This window comes from Musca vetustissima, unplaced genomic scaffold, assembly GCF_032173495.1.
Source record: "Musca vetustissima isolate MV318-11 ecotype Yass unplaced genomic scaffold, APGP_CSIRO_Mvet_v1 utg566, whole genome shotgun sequence".
Taxonomy (NCBI): Eukaryota; Metazoa; Arthropoda; class Insecta; order Diptera; family Muscidae; genus Musca; species Musca vetustissima.
This window is the reverse complement of record NW_026884077.1, coordinates 461019-479979: the sequence shown is the minus strand read 5'-3', so window position 1 is coordinate 479979 and position 18961 is coordinate 461019. Positions and strand designations below refer to the sequence as shown.

At 30.4% G+C, this 18961-nt stretch overlaps 1 protein-coding gene across 5 annotated transcripts in view; it reads left to right on the top strand.

Moving 5' to 3' along the window:
* LOC133331077 (B-cell receptor CD22) overlaps positions 1-18961 on the top strand; it is a 135788-nt gene that overhangs the window by 49783 nt on the left and 67044 nt on the right. For all 5 annotated transcript variants that reach the window (XM_061539485.1, XM_061539483.1, XM_061539482.1 and 2 more), the window contains exons 2-9: positions 9813-9984; positions 10170-10318; positions 12767-12937; positions 15470-15628; positions 15793-15869; positions 18162-18260; positions 18331-18490; positions 18614-18725. In XM_061539485.1, coding sequence (XP_061395469.1) covers positions 9813-9984; positions 10170-10318; positions 12767-12937; positions 15470-15628; positions 15793-15869; positions 18162-18260; positions 18331-18490; positions 18614-18725 — 1099 coding nt within the window. The remainder of the gene's footprint in view (positions 1-9812; positions 9985-10169; positions 10319-12766; positions 12938-15469; positions 15629-15792; positions 15870-18161; positions 18261-18330; positions 18491-18613; positions 18726-18961) is intronic.

Sequence of the window (18961 nt, the reverse complement as noted above, 5' to 3'; positions counted from 1 at the left end):
GAAAAATCGAACGAAAATTTATTGTATTTACAGAATATTTCCAAACTTCTCAGCCTTTTTTAATCGCGAATATTCCGTACTTATTTTTATAAACTGTTGTTCTGTGCCGTATGAGTATTGTCAGCAGTTATACGACACCTATAATCACAATTTAAAATGAACGATTTAATCGAGTTAATTAAAAATCGTGGCTTCCTGATCACCTACGAGGTAAACATTACCTCACCTGCATCATTTGTTCTACACATCGATTTCTATATGTTATTCATTTCGAAAGGAAGTGGTCTGGGCCGTATGAGTATCGTCAACAGTTATACGCCACCTTTGTCTATAATTTCATCGACAACTTGTTAATACCTCCTAAATTAAATATCACCGTATTTTTTTCCATGCATTTCTTGGCTTCATTTAAAATGCTTAAACCAAAGTCATATTGATATATTATTGAAATCTCATGGGTTGTATAAGTATTGACAATAGTCATACGCTATATATGCTTTTAATTAAAGCAAACAATAATGAAACCCTTGAGTACTTTAATTTCTTCAGAACTGGATTAGATTTGTAATCCAGATCTGTAGAACCTTAATCGAATTGAAGTATCCTAAACATTATGAGTATTGTCATATAATGAAATAATATCATTTACGTCATGAAACCCTAATCACAATTTGCGCAGTAAAAACTAGATATCAGATTTTTGTATTATTAAAAAATTTATAATACTGAAAGTCTCAATTTTGATCGTAATTTTACTCATAGGCCCCAGGTGTTCTGATTCGTATGAGTATTGACAATAGTTATACGCCCAAGGTTCAAGGTGCTCTGGATCGTATGAGTAGTGACAATAGTTATACGCCCAGATGTCCATAATTCAAAATAAAGGTTTTAATTATGTTCTTGATATATTTTTTTCCTAACAAATTAATATATATTTTATTAATAGAATATTTCATATCATCCAAAACTTCCTATAGGAAATTTTCATATCAATTCACAATTCTTAAGCTATGTTCTCGCCTAAAATTCCAAAAGTAGTTTAACTTCTAGTTAGACCATTTACCACCAAAATAGATGAAGGACATGTTCTTTGCGTTGCTGTCAAACCTTCCTTTCTTCCTATGACATACACACAAATTTGCCTATGATGACTTTTTTCCGAAACACTTGTGGACTCAACTTTATGAAAAAAAACACCGAAGTAGAGTAAAAACTAGAAAATTGTGTGAAAATTTATGAACAGGAAACCGCACCCAATTTCTGGTTCTTCATAACAACTGGACTACTGGTTGTTATACACGTTTCTGATTGCCATTGCTTTTGTGACTTTTGCTTGTCGTCGTTCAATCCTCATTGTCCGGAGAATAAGATAGAAACGGACGAAAGAGAAATAGAAATCTAATGATATACTACAACAACAACAAAAAACCAAACTAAAAGTTTAACACAAAACTTATGAGTGTTAATACCCATCTTGGACAAAAATCCTTGAGTTCGGCACCACTATTGATGTGGGTGGGTGGGGGTGTGTGTGTGTCTTTTACGAATTTGTCGACAACAAATGGTCACAAAATGAAGTGCAAATCAAAGTTTGCTGCTTATAATGATTGTTTTTGGTTAAGCTTAACATTTGTCGTTTTGGGTTTTAGTTTTTCCTATTTTTCCGTTTCTGTCTCTTGTCAAGAATTTTGTTTCGAATGGGTGTGGTTTCTGCTAAGGAGTTTAAGGGCTTTTTTAATTTGAATTTCAAGAAAAGTTTTCTGGTTTTTGCTGCTTGTTGAACAAATTTGCCGTCCGTTTGAGGTTAAATTCAAAAATTTTGTTTTCAAGTGCCAGAGTTTATGGAACAACGGATGGAGGAGGGTGCAAAAAGTTTAGTGTGGAATGTGGTAAGGTAATGGAAAATAATTGTAAAGGGTCTATAAAAATATTAAGGTAAATTTTTCATGTTACAAAACAAATTAAATAATTTATTTTTACTTTGGAAACTACATTTTAGGCCTCTATTTTTATATATCCGACCATTTTCCACCAATTCAAAAAAATATCCAGTTTCATCGATTAAAAGCCAAGTGATTAAAGTATTTATCGTTTCTAGGATTAAATGCTACTTAAATCACTTTTATTTAAATACCCCTCCCACCAAATGTTTATACCAAACAATATTCTCTGTTTTATTGTCAACACCTCCACACCCAACCCAATCTCTGGCTCTATGTACTTTACGATGTCACATCGTTTATATCGTTGCAAAAATAATAAAATAGGAAAATATGAAAAATCACTGAAGCGGTGTTAGTGAGATTGCATAAATAAGTTTATATGAGAATTTCTATATTCACGTTAATAGAGCATGAAATGCAAGTTTTATAACACACAAGCACAAAATTGCAAAAAAAAAAAAATACATATAGAAGAAGATGAAATAAAACATAAACTATGGCATACTAGCAGGCGTACTTCGTGCAATAAACAGCAACTCCAAAGAGCAAGAAAGCAACCGTCTACAATAAATTTGAAAAAAGGAGAAAAAACTTGGACTTGTATTAGAAAAATCTAGTTGTGCTCCACAATGACACACATATATAATATTTGCTGCTTCTAGTTTTTTCGTCCTTTCTTTCAATCATTCTTCTTTGAAGTATGAAATGTCGCTTTAATTGCCAAGTCACTGAGTTATTGAATTTCTATTTAATTTAGAAAACAAGGCAATAATGTTTTCTATTTTTGCCTCTGTTTGCTTTAATATGGAATCAGGAGATTTTTATAGAAGTTATAGGGGAATTCGAATACGAAGTGAAATTTCTGTAAAAAGGCGTGGATTATTATTGCCTATTTATAGGCGAATTAAAAAAAATAAATTTTAAAGCATAGGTATGGGCGTCGATTTTTAAAAAATATATAAGATTTTTATAGAAGTTATAGGGGAAGTCGAATACGAAGTGAAATTTCTCGAATACGAAGTGAAATTTCTGTAAAAAGGCGTGGATTATTATTGTCTATTTATAAGCGAATTTAAAAAATAAATTTTAAAGCATAGGCGTCGATTTTTAAAAAATAAAATTCAATTTTATTTAATGTAGTAGATTGAGAAAATATTTTTCAAGTTTTATTTATGGGCGTAGATACAAAAAATATATATTCTCAGGCGTAGATTTTTAAATAATGTCTTTTAAGTCTTGATTGCAGACCTAGGGTTTTTAAATATATTTTTTATGGTCTACAGGTGTAAATTTTTCAAAAGATAATTTTAAAGGCGTCGATTTTTAATAATTTTCTGAATGAATTTTTGAAAATATTTTTCAAAATTCGGCTGATTGGTCTATTTACAGGCGTAAATTTTTAATATAAAATTTCCAAAGTCTTACTGGCGCAACTATTTTCAAAAATATTTTTCAATGACCGCTTATATTTTTAAAAACATTTTCGAAGGTCCTCTTATTTTAAATTGACATTTCAAATCCGCACCACACTCTATGTCTCTCAATATTCTAATTCAAAAGGTAATTTTTTTTAAGAAATAAATCCCTTTTTCCCTTGCCTACTTTTAGGCCACTGCCATGATATTGAAATGTTAGCTTAACTAAAGGTCATTAGTCATTGTGACAATGTTAAGGCATACCTAACAACTTTATTTAAAACTAACTCTTTCTGTTTTAGTTTGAATTTCCCTATTTGCCCCACACCTAAACACACCTCATATCTACATTGGTTGAAAAACCTCTCATTTATTTAACCGCAAAAATGAAAACCTCATGTTCTCTTAGCCAATGGCCAATAATATCGATAATGATGCTTCGACAAATCCTGCAAGAGCAATTTCGCACACACACACGAAACCAACTCACTGACAGATAGTCTAACCGGAAACAGCTTCATTTGTAGCCTGAATGTAACAAACCAATTTTTCTTTAACTCTTAATACTCACCCAAGCAACCAACGAGCACCGACCAGACAGACAGGCAAAAAAACTCCACAATTTTTATATAGAATTCAACCAAAAACCACTGACTTCAATATGGTCGAATGAAAAGAAAACATCAGAAAACCACAAGACCATCACACAATCAATTCAGTGGAAGAGAGTTTTTATAGATGTGTTAGTATGTATGTGTGTGTGTGAGTTCGTGGCAAAGTGATGAAGTAGGAAAGGTGGATAGACGGCGAAATTGGAAAGAAAATTGAATTGTAACAGAATGAAGAAAACAGGATACTTTATCCCGAGACCCTCCCTACCTCTCATCCCCACTTCAAACCCAGTAATATTCTTTGTATGTTTACCTTTACACCTAAGTGTTTGTTGGCTTACACAAATGTCTCACAAAGGGTGTTCCATGGGAAGTGTCTCAACATTTTATTATGTAAAAAATGGCAATCATAAAAAATTAAAAATGACAGCCATTTTTTCAAATACTAAAAGGATTAGTCTTTACATTGATATCCATTTGGAAAAAAGCTAAAAATATTTATTTCCCAGAATTTCTTTTTGTTTCAAAGCCATTGCCAATATTCATCATTCTTATGTTTTTGTCATAATACAAAAACGAAAAAAGAAAACCTCCTCCGGTTTGTTTTATGGATTCTATTTGGTTTTAACATTGAAAAATTGAATATTTCACATGTCTAATAGAATTTGTGGTGAACGGTTGAAGAGAGAAAATAAAAAAAACACACACAAAAATAAAATGAACATAAAAAGACAAGTTAAATATTGGAAATTGATGGCATCACTCAAGACAAAAAAAAAAAACACGAGTAGGAAGAAAATAGAAATGTAAACAGGGGATGAAAAAATATAGAAAAAAATAAGAAATTCTTTTGGTATAGCTGACAACAAATAAAGGTGATGTAAGTGAATGCCAAAGATAAATTTGTCTCCTTTTTATGGGTAATATTAAGATTGATATTTATTTTTGGTGCAGCGCAAAATTTAGTTCTTTAAAAAATTATAAAAAAAAATATTTATATTTTTTAAGGTCTATATATAGAAGTAGATAAATAAAAATATTCAAGGCGTAAAATCAATACAAATATTTTTAAGGACCTCTTTAAAAGTCCTATTCAAAAGCGTAGATTTTATAAAAATATTTTTAAAGGCTATATTCAAAGTCGTAAGGCTATTCAAATTTTATAAAAATATGTTTAAGGAACTATTCAAAGGAGTAGATTATTCATAAAAAGGAGTAGATTATTCATATTATTCATAAAAATAGGGACCTCTTCAAAAGAGTAGATTAAAAAATATGTTAAGAACCCTATTCAAAGGCGTAGCATTTTTAAAATATTTATTAAGTCCTATTCATTTTATTTTAAGGACCTATTCGAAGGCGTATATTTTTTAAAAATATTTTAGGGACCTATTTAAAGGCGCATATTTTAGAAAAATATTTTAAGGACCTATCCAAAGGCATATTTTTTATAAAAATTATTTTAAAAGACCAATTCAAAGGCGAGGACATTTCTTAAAACATATTTTTAATCTAAACAATATATATTTCAACGTCGATTGTCCATAATATAATGAAATATTTTTAATATTCCATATTTAAAGGCGTAGATTTCATAAAAATAGGGACCCTATTCAAAGGGGTAGATTAAAAAATATTTTAAGGACCCTATTCAAAGAAGAATTTTTAAAATATTTTTAAGGCCTATTCATAGATTCTAAGGACCTATTCGAAGGCGTATATCTTTTAAAAATATTTTAGGGACCTATTTAAAGGAGCAGATTTTAGAAAAATATTTTAAAGACCGATCCAAAGGCATATTTTTTATAAAAAATATTTTAAGGACCAATTCAAAGGCGAGGACATTCCTTAAAAAAATATTTTTAATCTATTTATAGGAATAGTTTTTTACCAAAATATATTTCAACGTCGATTGTCCATAATATAATGAAATATTCTTAATATTCTCCCACCCCACTGTTACAACTTCGAAATCTGCCACATTCAATTTCCTTAAAACTTATGAAGAAAATTATTCATATCCTGGGTCCTCTTATGTTTCATTATTATTAAACCTGACCACTTTAGTTTCATATTACATTTAATAAATGAAAATATATCCCCAACTCGCTCCTCTTGATTAAGGTAATTAAAGGCAAACCCCCTTAAACTTAAAAACTAACCAAAACCCAAAGGGACATATCGTATTGTCCTTCATTTTATTAACATTTCAAAAAAAAACATAATTAATTATATGAGTATTTCGGATATTATTAAAACCCACTCCTACCTATAAAACAGGGAAATGTTAGACAATAACTATTACTTGAAACAAAAAACCTGGCTAGCCTGGTCGGCAGGATGCCTGCTGCCTGGTATTGGCTGGCCTGTCAAGATGTCGGTAATTGTAAGGCCTAATGAAATGAATGACATGCAACAGCTTGTGGAATATTATGAATTTTTATTTTATATCCATTTCTATAATAACCATCACAATTCTCATCCCCCTCTCTCTCTCTCCCCAAAGGCAAGGGTTGGAATATGCCTGCCCTTAATGTCTCATTTAGTGTGTATGTGTGTTTGGGCCTTGACATTCTGGTGTCAACTAAAGTAGACTAATATTTAATTTTGATGGAGGTGGAGTGGTACGTAATTTAATTATTTTAATGAAATCATTAGAAACTGTTACAAATGCCTGTATAAGTTCTCAGTTTCATGGGGCGATTCGCTTCATAATCGGCCTAAGGTCTTGTTCGAAATTGTTTTGCCAACCTATTATAGCTGGGTAATTTCTTCTCTGGGCCAAAATCGAAAAGCACACAACTCATAATTTTATTATGAGAGGTTATAAAATGGTATTTGTTTTTCGTAATATTATGACACACAGAGGAGGAGAAAGGTTGAGGGAGGGGGAGAGGAGGTAACAGAGGAAATCCAAGAAGCAATGAAAACATCATCATTAGAAATACTAATTTTTGTAACTTTATTTTTATGAGACAATGTTTTTATTGCCGGTTTTGGGTTTTGTCTTTCTTCCTTCGTATTATTATTACTGTCTGTTTGGTGTATCGCCTTTCTCTTTTTTTGGTTTTATAAGACCATGATGGTCAGATATAAATTCCTGTGTACAAAAATCTGTTGATATTTGGTTTTTATGTCGGAAAAAGTAAAACGTCACAATAAATAATAAAAATCTGCGAAACTGTTTTGTTGTGTGTGAAAGCATGACATTTAATATTTTGGGATATCCAGGCCCCTTTTTGTGTGTTTCCAAAAGGACAGAATATTAAAGGACGATTTCTAGACTTCATTGAACTTCCAATTAAATTAGCAAAACGTAGAGTCTACGATTTAAGCTTCGAAAATAAATTAAAAAAAAAATTTAATTACAACATTTGGTGTTTTTTTATGAAATATTTTTAGGCTCCATTTATAGGCTTAGGTATTTTTAAAAATATCCTTAGAGGCCTACATTTTTAAGAATATTTCCAAAAGTTCATTTTTTAGGCATAGATTTGTATGGCCCATTCAAAGGATTTTTTAATAATATTTTAAACACTATTTTATGGGTCTATAAGGCGTAGATTTTTTAAAAAATATTTTATGGGTCTATAAGGCTTAGAATTTTTAAAATATATTTTATGGGTCTATAAGGCGTAGATTTTTTAAAAAAAATATTTTATGGGTCTATAAGGCTTAGATTTTTTAAAAAATATTTTATGGGTCTATAAGCCGTCGAGTTTTTAAAAAATATTTTATGGATCTATACAAAGGCGTAGATTTTTTAAAAAATATTTTATGGATCTATACAAAGGCGTAGATTTTTTAAAAAATATTTTATGGATCTATACAAAGGCGTAGATTTTTAAAAAAATATTTTATGGATCTATACAAAGGCGTAGATTTTTTAAAAAAATATTTTATGGATCTATACAAAGGCGTAGATTTTTTACAAAATATTTTATGGATCTAACAAAGGCGTAGATTTTTTAAAAAATATTTTATGGATCTATACAAAGGCGTAGATTTTTAAAAAAATATTTTATGGATCTATACAAAGGCGTAGATTTTTTAAAAAAATATTTTATGGATCTATACGAAGGCGTAGATTTTTTAAAAAAATATATTTTTGGATCTATACAAAGGCGTAGATTTTTAAAAAAATATATTTTAAAAAAAGGCGTAAATTTTTTAAAAAAATATTTTATGGATCTATACAAAGGCGTAGATTTTTTAAAAAAATATTTTTTCAAAGACGTGGATTTTTTAAAAAATCTTTTACAAAGGCGTAGATTTTTTAAATAAATATTTTATGGATCTATACAAAGGGGTAGATTTTTTAAATAAATATTTTATGGATCTATACAAAGGCGTAGATTTTTTAAAAAAATATTTTATGGATCTATACAAAGGCGTAGATTTTTTAAAAAAATATTTTATGGATCTATACAAAGGCGTAGATTTTTTAAAAAAATATTTTATGGATCTATACAAAGGCGTAGATTTTTTTAAAAAAATATTTTATGGATCTATACAAAGGCGTAGATTTTTTAAAAAAATATTTTATGGATGGAGGCGTAGGTTTTTTTAAACCCATTTTTAAGGGCTTATAAAAATCAGATTTGTAGATATTATTTGTCTATTAGCAATTCTGCGTATAATTGATGTCACAAGTCATACGCCACATGGGACTCCATTAGAAATTACTTAATTTATTAGCTTTTTTCCTTTAGATCCACCAAAAATTTCTTTCTCCTGTACTCCATCTTTATATGAAATATGATTTTCAAATTGCTTCACAAATCTTGTCCTTTCAATTCCAAAGATTCATGAATATTTCATAGAAGGGCTTACTGACATAATAAGAATATATAAAAATCTTAAATACCTTATAAAGAGATAAACAAAGAATGAAGGAGAAGAAGATAAAAAGTAATTTTTCAAAATCCTAATATCCTCTTAAATATCAATTTAAAAGTAGATTTGTTCCACGTCCAAACGAAGAAACCCCCCAATATATATTATGACTTTATGCTGCTGTGTGTCCAATCAGTTTTAACGAACTACTATATCTACCTTCGAAATAAAACAAAAACGAAAAACCCCATCCATTTTGAGCAGCAGAAAGACAACCAAAAAGTATAACTTTCCCTGTTTTAAATTTAGCAGCCAGTTATATATATATATATACATATATAACAAGGAACAAGGATATGGAGTTGAACCCAAACAACAAATAAATAATACCCTCGTTTGTAGGGGAATGGAGAAAAAAATATGCAAATCAGTTTTGAGTATTTTAGCAACAACAACAACCGTGTAGCATTCAAATCTTATTTGTTGCCTTGTTTTTCAGTGGTTCCTTGGTATGTTCCATATTTCTTGGGCTTCCTTTATCCCAAGTGGCTTTTGCCCAAAAGCAGCAAAAAATACACCACTTGCCAAGATACATTTATAATGAACAGCAACAAATGTAATGTTTTGTTTGTTGTGTGTGTGTTTTTTTTTTCGTTTCGCAAAAGGTAAGCCAAGTCTGGCGACTCTCTGCTTAACAGAGATAAAATATATATGAATATTTCCTGTTAAGGGTTAACATCCTTTCCGTTAAGGATATCACACACACAAAACAATACATTTAGACTAATAAACAAAAACGTAAAAAAAAGAAAACAGACTACAGCAAAAATGTAAAATTCCTGCACGGAAAATTTGGCGGAAAATCTGCTATTGAAAATATTAAATAAACATATGCGATGGCCTTTTTTCGGAAAAAGATTTTCTTTTGTTGCGAATTCTTTGTCTACTATATGTGTGGAATTTGAAATTAATTTTTTTCTTGTGTCTCCTTCTTTTTTTATTTACAGATGATATTATCAGAGAAAAACAGGGCCAAACGGTATACGTACCCTGTCCGGTTAACAAGGAGAAATGCGGTGAATTACATTCACTGAATTGGTTTAAGGGTGACAATCGGATAGCGGCCATGCTATTGGATGATAGTAATGTCACAAGTGTGGCAGATGGATATGAAGATAGGTAAGTGAATATATTTACATGTAAATATATATTTTTATTCCAGAAGAAAAAAGAATATTTGTTTATATTTTCTTTAAATAGTACCTAAAGACGTATGAGTAATATTAGTGAAAATAGTAATCATACGCTCCTAAGGCTTTGAATGTGCTATTTAAAACTTTTTTTCTTCCCTTTCTTCCTTTCAGAGTTTCCGTTGAACAAAATCCCTTTAGATTAATTATTAGAAATTTACAAATTGCCGATCAGGACATCTATCTGTGTGATACGACATATTTTATACCAATTGAAACGTGTGATAATTTCAATGGTCATCGTGTGGATTTGAGAGTTTTAGGTAAGTTTACAAAAATAGATTTAATTAATTTTTGTTTTATATAAGTGTGTATTGTGTATGCTTGTATGTGCTTGATGTGGAATGCTAGAATCTATGTGTCATTGTTATGAAAAAATAAATCCCAACATCAACACAGAATATATATTTTTTACATTATCCTACTCGCTCATCAACGAAATTGCATGGAAATCATCATCACAAAATTCTGTTTTTTTTATAAGAAGAAATTAAAAATGTTCTGCGTTATGTCTGTCACACCCACTTTTTGGTCTGCCTCCCCGCCCTGTCCTGTTTCTTTATATAAAAAAATCCTTCTTTGCATGTTGCATTTAAAAAAAAATCATAAACTCCCCAAATCGGTTTAAAAACAAATACCACCAATTGTCTGCTCTATATTTTGCAAATTTTTTTATTAAAATGCTTGTTTGATTTTTTAAAAAAGGCACTAAATGAATTGATTGATCTTAGGGACTACAGGAAATTATTTTCAATATTTTGGACCTAACACAAGGCGTAGATTTTATAAAAATATGATTTCTGGGCTTAATACAAGGCGTAGATTTTATAAAAATATGTTTTCTGGGCTTAATACAAGGCGTAGATTAAAAAAATATTCTTCCTAGTCCTTAACGGGGCCTAACACAGGGCGTAGATTAAAGAAAAAATTTCCTTCCTAGGCCTTAACAGGGCCTAACACAGGGCGTAGATTTTCTAAAAATATTTAGATGTAATTAAAATAATTTCCTAGGGTCTAATTAAAGGCTAAATTCTATAAAAATTGTTTTCGAGTGTTTAAAAAATGGGTAGATTTATAAGAGGCCTAGACATAAGAAATTCTAGGGTTCAGTATGAGGCGTGTTTTTATAAAGATAATTTCTATAATCCAATAAGAAGTGTAGATGTTATAAAAATAATTTTCTCGTATCCATTAATTATATTTAGTGCCTTTTCCTATTATTTTAAACAATTCTCATAAAGTTCTGTCTGCCTGTGAGCATTTCGTTTTTTGTTACGCTTTGTTCGTCTGAAATTTTTTTATTACCAAATTTGTTCTTTGCCTGCCACCAAACTAAAATTTGCTCCCTCCCCCATATTTTCTTCTCAAGAAAAATCTACTAATTTTCCTTCCTTGTTCTTCTTGTTCGTTTTACTAATTCACTCATTATGAAAAAAAACAAATAATTTTTTTGACAAATTTTGAAACTCATTTTCAAAACATTTTAACTGATTGTTTTCTTAATACAATTCCCCCTCTTTTCCCTCCATTTCGAAACCAACAACAACAAATAATACTGATAAATCAAAAAACCTTTTTCTTAAACAAAAAAAAAAAAATCCGAAAAAATTGAAATAAAAATAACGCCCGCTCGCTCGCTCGTTTGTAACAAATCGCTCGCCACAACAACGCATCATCATGGATTTATGCAACTAATTTTTAAAAACCCAAAAAACAAAAAAAAAAACTAAAAAAAATATACATGGATTGTAATAAAAAAAAATTTTGAAAAAAAATCCTTAAATAAACCAAAACAAAAAATAATTGTAACAACACTCACACACATACATCATTACTTAACACATACACCTATCACATCATCACATAATTATCTTACTCGCTCTCTACTATATCTCTCATATTATTTTAAATATTAAAATATATATGTGCAAAACTAAATATATTTTTTAATGAATGAAACAAAAATGAATTGTGTTTTTGGAACGTAAAACATCAACAAATTCGAAATATCACCATCACCACCAATACCAATCAAAAACCAAAATCTAAAATACCTAACAACTAATATTTTTTGTCATCTATGAAAATGTTAATGAAACAACATTTAAAAATATAAAAAATCCACCAAAAAATACCGTAGAAAACCTGGGTAAATTATATTCATTATTTTGATTTCATTTTTTTAACACAATGAAAAAAATTATTTTTGTTTTAATTTTTCATTTATTTACATAACCATTACCAAGAATATTTAAGCAATCATTAAGAAAATCATGCATTTTTATTTTAACTTTTTTATTTCATTTAATTAATTTTTATTTTATAATGGAAATTTAGAATTTAGCTTTAGATTTTAGTTTAAGCCATATTCAAATGTATTCAAAAATTAATAAATTATATTTTCAATTTTTTATTATAACAAAAAACTACAACAACAACATACATCACCTTTAAACCACACTACAAAATGTACACACACAACCACCTCCCCTCCAAAAAAAATATACACACATGAATCTACATTTTGACACTTCACCTTCATCACGTTTTTTCAACATCCAAATACTACAACACCACTGGAATATTTTTAATAACAAAACAACAACATCATCAACAACAACAACAATACCAATGTGTCTCTCCATGCGTGTGTGTGTGTGTTTTTTTGTGTACCAAACAAAAAAATATATATTGCCCCAAAATCGAAACAGTACCACCCACGGAGATGATTATCTGGGATGAAAAAGGTGATCGCATCACAAATGGCAGTGTAATCGGTCCCATGCAGGAACGTCAAATGCTGAATTTGACATGTGTTGTCTTGAATACGACACCGCTGCCACAGGTCGGCTGGTATCGGGGGAATAAGCGGCTGTCAACAGGTATGTGCAATTTTTTTTATTTTTTTATAAAGAAATTATTTTAAAATTGAAAATATATGGCACAGATTTTTAGCCCAGTATCCTTTTAAATGCCATTTTCTTGGATCTAATAAAATTCATAGGTTTTATAAAAATAATTTTCTAGGGTCTGGTATTCATTTGAAAGCTATTTTTCAAGGCCTACCTTTAAGATTGAATTAAAAAAAAAAACTTTTCAAAGGCCTAGCACGAAGCACTTTCTTTAGCCACTGTCAGATTTTTTACAAATATTTTTTAAGAACTGCGGGAAAACATAATTTTTTAAATATGTTTAAAAACTTAAAATTTTTTATTTAAGTTTTTTTATTCCTAGAGGGACTTTAGAGGCCCAAGGCGTGGATTTTTTTAAATAATTTCTTAGAGGGGCTTTAGAGGCCCAAGGCGTGGATTTTTTAAATAATTTATTAAAGGGACTATAGGGGGTCAAGGCGTGGATTTTTTGAATAATTTTTTTAAAGGACTACAGGGGCCCAAGGCTTTTTGATTTTTTTAAATAATTTTTAGAGGGACTATAAACGTCAAAGACGTGCATTTTTTAAATAATTTCTTTGAGGGACTTTAAGGGTCCAAGTCGTGGATTTTCAAAATAATATCTTAGAGGGACTTTAGAGGCTCAAGGCGTGGATTTTTTAAATAATTTCTTCGAGGGACTATAAAGGTAAAAGGCGTGATTTTTTTAAATAATTTATTAGAGGGTCTATAGGGGTCGAAGACGTGGATTTTTTTAATAATTTCTTCGAGGGACTATAAAGGTAAAAGGCGTGATTTTTTTAAATAATTTATTAGAGGGTCTATAGGGGTCCAAGGTGTGGATTTTTTTCAATAATTTCTTCTAGGTACTTTAAGGGCCCAAGGCGTGATTTTTTTAAATAATTTATTAGAGGTTCTATAGGGGTCGAATGCGTGGATTTTTTACATAATTTCTTCGAATGACTATAACGGTGAAAGGCGTGCTTTTTTAAAATAATTTATTAGAGAATCTATAGCGGTCCAAGGCGTGGATTTTTTAAAATAATTTCTTCGAATGACTATAACGGTGAAAGGCGTGCTTTTTTAAAATAATTTATTAGAGAATCTATAGCGGTCCAAGGCGTGGATTTTTTAAAATAATTTCTTAGAGGAACTTTAGAGGCCTTAGGCGTGGCTTTTTTAAATAATTTCATAGAGGAACTTTAGAGGCCTTAGGCGTGGCTTTTTTAAATAATTTCTTACAGGGATTTTAGGGGCCAACGTCTTGGATTTTTTTCTAAATTATTTTTAAAGTGCCTATGGATGTCAAAGGCGTGTATTTTTAAAATTATTTTATAGATGGCCTATGGATGTCAAAGGCGTAGATTTTTAAAACGATTTTTTAAAGGGTCTATGGATGTCAAAGAGATGGATTTTTAAAATATTTTATTAAAGGGTCTATGTATGTCAAAGGGATGGATTTTTAAAATAATTTATTAGAGCGCCTATGGATGTCAAAGGCGTGGATTTTTTAAATGATTTATTAGAGGGCCTATAGGCGTGGATCTTATAATAGAGGTACAGAAACATTATCCACATTTTAAAGGTCTTAGCTACACTTTTGAAGTTATTAGCCTCATTTTGCCCAACAAAGTGGCAATAATTTGGCACTCCGGGAAAATTGATATAGCTCCCATATAGGGAATTTTGAATGTCTTAGCCGTTCTCAGGCTCTTCGAGGGTAAAGACATATTCTTAGGAAAATTTTCACAACAAAGTCAATATAAATATAAGTTTATACAAAGTCAAATTTAAATGTCTTGCATAATTTCATGGCATATTTCTTAAAAAAGGGAAATGTCTAGAAGATTCTGGCAAAACATGTTCATATCAATACTGTTTTTTTTTAATTTTTATATTTTTTGTTCAAATTTGAGCTCCCCTAAAATGTTTCAAATTAAAAATCACTCCCAAAATATCTCCCTAATTAAATTCGAGACCATAAAAATAAAGTCATTAACTTCTAAATTTTATGGGAAAATTGTAAAAATTGAAACATTGTCGATTGAAGATGATGATGATGACATCATAAAAAATACAAAATTGCAAACAATTATCTGCAGCTATTATTAGAATTGTGTAGAAAAAGAGGTAAAACGATTTATTACCACAGAAATTAAAAGCCGATTTGAAATAAACAATACGATAAAATTGTAATGTGAAAAGGATAATAATGATTTTAAATAAGAAGAAGATTTTAAGAAGGACGCTTTATAAAAATCCATAAACATTAAAAATTCATTTACACTTTCCTTAAAGAAATAAATTAAAAACTTCTATAGGCCTTGGAACTTTGCAATGGCGTCAACGAAAATTTAATGACAAATTCTTGTATTCAATTATTTTATTTATTAAAAGATATAAATTATTTAATTTCCAAACTTTTATGGACCATAAAATCAAAAATATTTCAATACAAAAATTAAATTCTAATTTAATTAATTTTCATGTATCTCATCCCTTTCCTTTCTCTCATTTTTATAGTCGATCCCCATTACGATGAAAAGGATGGCCTGTACAATGTCACCGTGGAATTATCACTGCAGCTGTCACGTGAAGATTTGGGCCATACAATTGAGTGTCGTGCCGAATCGGCAGCCATTGATAATGTTATGTCCACACATTTTAGTTTGGATTTACAAGGTAAATAACACCATCATCAACAACAAAATAATTTCCCCTCTTTTATAACAATTATACAATTATCTATAAATTTAAGCAAATTATCAACAACAACAAATTGCTCTACTATTTTGTTGTTTTTTATTATTATTTACTCACCTAATTTTCCTTTGTGCTAATTGCAGTTCGTCCCACCAACATACACATTAACGGTGTAGAAAAATACACCGTCCAAGGCAGTAAAGTGGTGTTAACCTGCAGTGTAAGTATTGACAATGTTTTTTTTTTTAAATTACTTTGTTTTTGTTTTGTGATTTCCTTTTGGAGTTTCCTTCAAACGAATGAATCCTTTAGCAGTACGGACAATTCACGTAGTTAACCATTGACCAGGTTTCCTGTTAATACAATTCCTAGAATGTTGCTGTTTTTTCTGTGTTTTTACCATTGGCTCACCTTTATTGGCCATAATGACATCATCCTCATATAGGTCAGTTAGTTAGTCAGGTTAGGTCAGTTAACTTCTGTACACCGTAGTTAGGTGTTGAGTGTTGGCGTTGACAATGATTTGGTCATCGTACGTGCCAACATGTAATTGACAATAATTAAGTGCCAATTATTTTGTGATTTTTAAATACGATGAAGACAAGGAATGAAGCAGAAGCAGCAGCGGAAGAGTCCAATGAGTTCCATTAAAACATAGTAGATATGATATTCATGGGACTCATCATCAAGTGGGGGTAGTGACACAGTTCTAGAAGCCCTACGAAAATTATGATATTTTGTTAGGAAAATGGTGTAAATGAAAATGTGCTGAGAGAGTGGAGGTGTGTGCCGAATAATTTACACTTTTTTGTCTGGCAAAGGAATTTACATTAAAGCAAAAATAATATCTGGCAGAGGATTTTCTTTTTGTAAGAGCTTCATTAAAGGGCTTCGTTAAATTCCATTGGAAAAGAAAAACAAGAACAACTGAAAAATATTTCTTAATGGAAAAATTAGAAATGGTTATTATTACTTGTAACGTGATTGTGGAATATAAAGGCACATTGCCTTGAATTATATTAAAATTATTTTATAAAAATACCTAAAAGAATGTCTAAACGTATGGTGAACCCTGACTGTCGCCCAAAACAATTCCTCAAAATTATGAAATAAAGGAAAACCCCTAAAAAATACGAAAAAATATTTTATTGGTATGCGGATCCGATATTTAGTCTATTTTTTCGTGATTTTAGAGAAATGCAGTGTTTTTCTTAGTAAATATGTACATAAAGACATTAAAACTAAAGACCCCTAGTCCTAAGGATTTCTGAAAAATATTTGCTTCGAAACTGGTTCTTAAACATAACCAAATTCAGGAATGCTTTTAGAAATAGCCTGAAAAACATACAGGCTATTTCTAAAAGCATTCCTGAAAAAAAAATATATCAGGACCATTATAGTGGCGATGTCCGAAAATAGACCTTGTAGAGTATTTATTTTCTGAGTATCTTCCCTCAAACTATATTTCAGGGAGGAAGCGTTCAATGTACCCAAAAGAGATCGGGACGTTCATATGGTGGATATGTAATTGACCTATCTTTAACATTTTCTGGGCGGATTCTTTTCATGTTTAAATATGAATTTATTGATATTCTGACTCCAAGAGCCCAGAATGCCAAATTAGATCATTTTTGTTAGGAAAAGGTGCAATGAAAATTCCTAAAATAGAGCAGTATTGATACTGACAATTTTCTACGACTTTTCATAGCTACACATAAAACGGGAGCCCTTGATATGGGAGATATGTTAAAATATGGACCTAAACTGACAATGTTCTACCAACCAAGAACCAGCGATCCTAATTACAGCCACTTTAGCTAAGAAAATTTACTTAGGTTCATCGAAATACCCAAAATGGGTCGGGACTTTTATAGCATAGTCTTCAAGTAATTGCTTACCCTCGAAACGTCAAATTATAGCCTCTTAGGCGATAAAATGCATCTGGGATCATTTACAAAAATATTGATGGAAAATTTGGGTATAATCTTAAAGAATGTCAAAAAATTGTAAAAATTCTGAGCTGATATAACTTTTTTTCATGTGGCAAATTTCAAAGCTCTATCTTATATATTTCGAGCTCTACCAGAAGACAGAACAACGAACAAACCTACAGTAGACCAAACTAAATCGACATAGAATTTTATTCTGATCAATAATATGGGGTATCCGAAGAATATTTCGAAATGTAGCAGTGCAGAACAAATTTGATAAACTATCGCCCTTATTGTAGAGGGAATAAAAAACGTCCTCAAATTCGTCACTGACGAACGCACGCCCTTCCAGTAGGTGTAGCCAAACCATGACATAACAATTCCGGTGGTGCCATTAACCTGAATCTATTCCTTAATAGACATACCCCCATAAAATTCGAAGATGATATTTGAAAAATATTTATTTATTTTTTCCAAATTCATTCGTTTTGAAGTATTCAAAAACAGGCTGTCAGCCACATAAAAAAAATCCAATTGACTTCTAATATTATTTTTTATATTTTCTTTTACTATTCCCTTAGGTCTATGGTGCCCGACCACCAGTCAATCTAACATGGATGAATGCCACACAGACCATAGATCCAGCCGATAATGATTTGACAGAAATTCGCACCAAGGCGGTATGTATATTTTGAAATTTTATTTATTTTTGATTTATTTTTAATTTTTTTTTCCACATTTTCTTTTCAGATTGAACAAGCGGATGGCACCTTTTATACCCAATCAGATTTGCTATTCAATGCCACGCGATTTGAAAATGACAAAGAATTTCGCTGTGAGGCTGAAAATATTGTAACAAAAATGAATGGTGAAAAGCCGTTCCAGGCCCTATTGGGTTTGGAGGTGTTCTGTAAGTATAGACCAAAATATAAAAACTTCAAAATTCATAGAGGAACATTAACTCTAAATAAGTTGAGTTTTATTAATCTTAATTATCGTCCTTCTTTTTTCTGCTTATCTTATTTCCCTCCAGATCCCCCTGTCATAACACTGAACCCCTTGAATGCCACAGTGAATACTGGAGACAGTGTTCTACTCTATTGTGATTATGTGGCAAATCCAGCTACTTTGAAAAGTGTCGTGTGGTAAGTACAAAAACTTTAGTTAGTTGACGGGACGAAGTGACATTTAATTTCTAAAACAAAATTGTTGTTTAGATTTTAAATATTTTTAGAAAAATTTGAAATTACTTTTCATTATATGCTATGGACACTACTAAATCCCACACTCATTGGTGGGGGTGCTACGAATAGGCCATGTTTAGAAATTCTAATTAAAAGCAAATATAAACAGCAACCGACCATATGTGGCAAATATATAT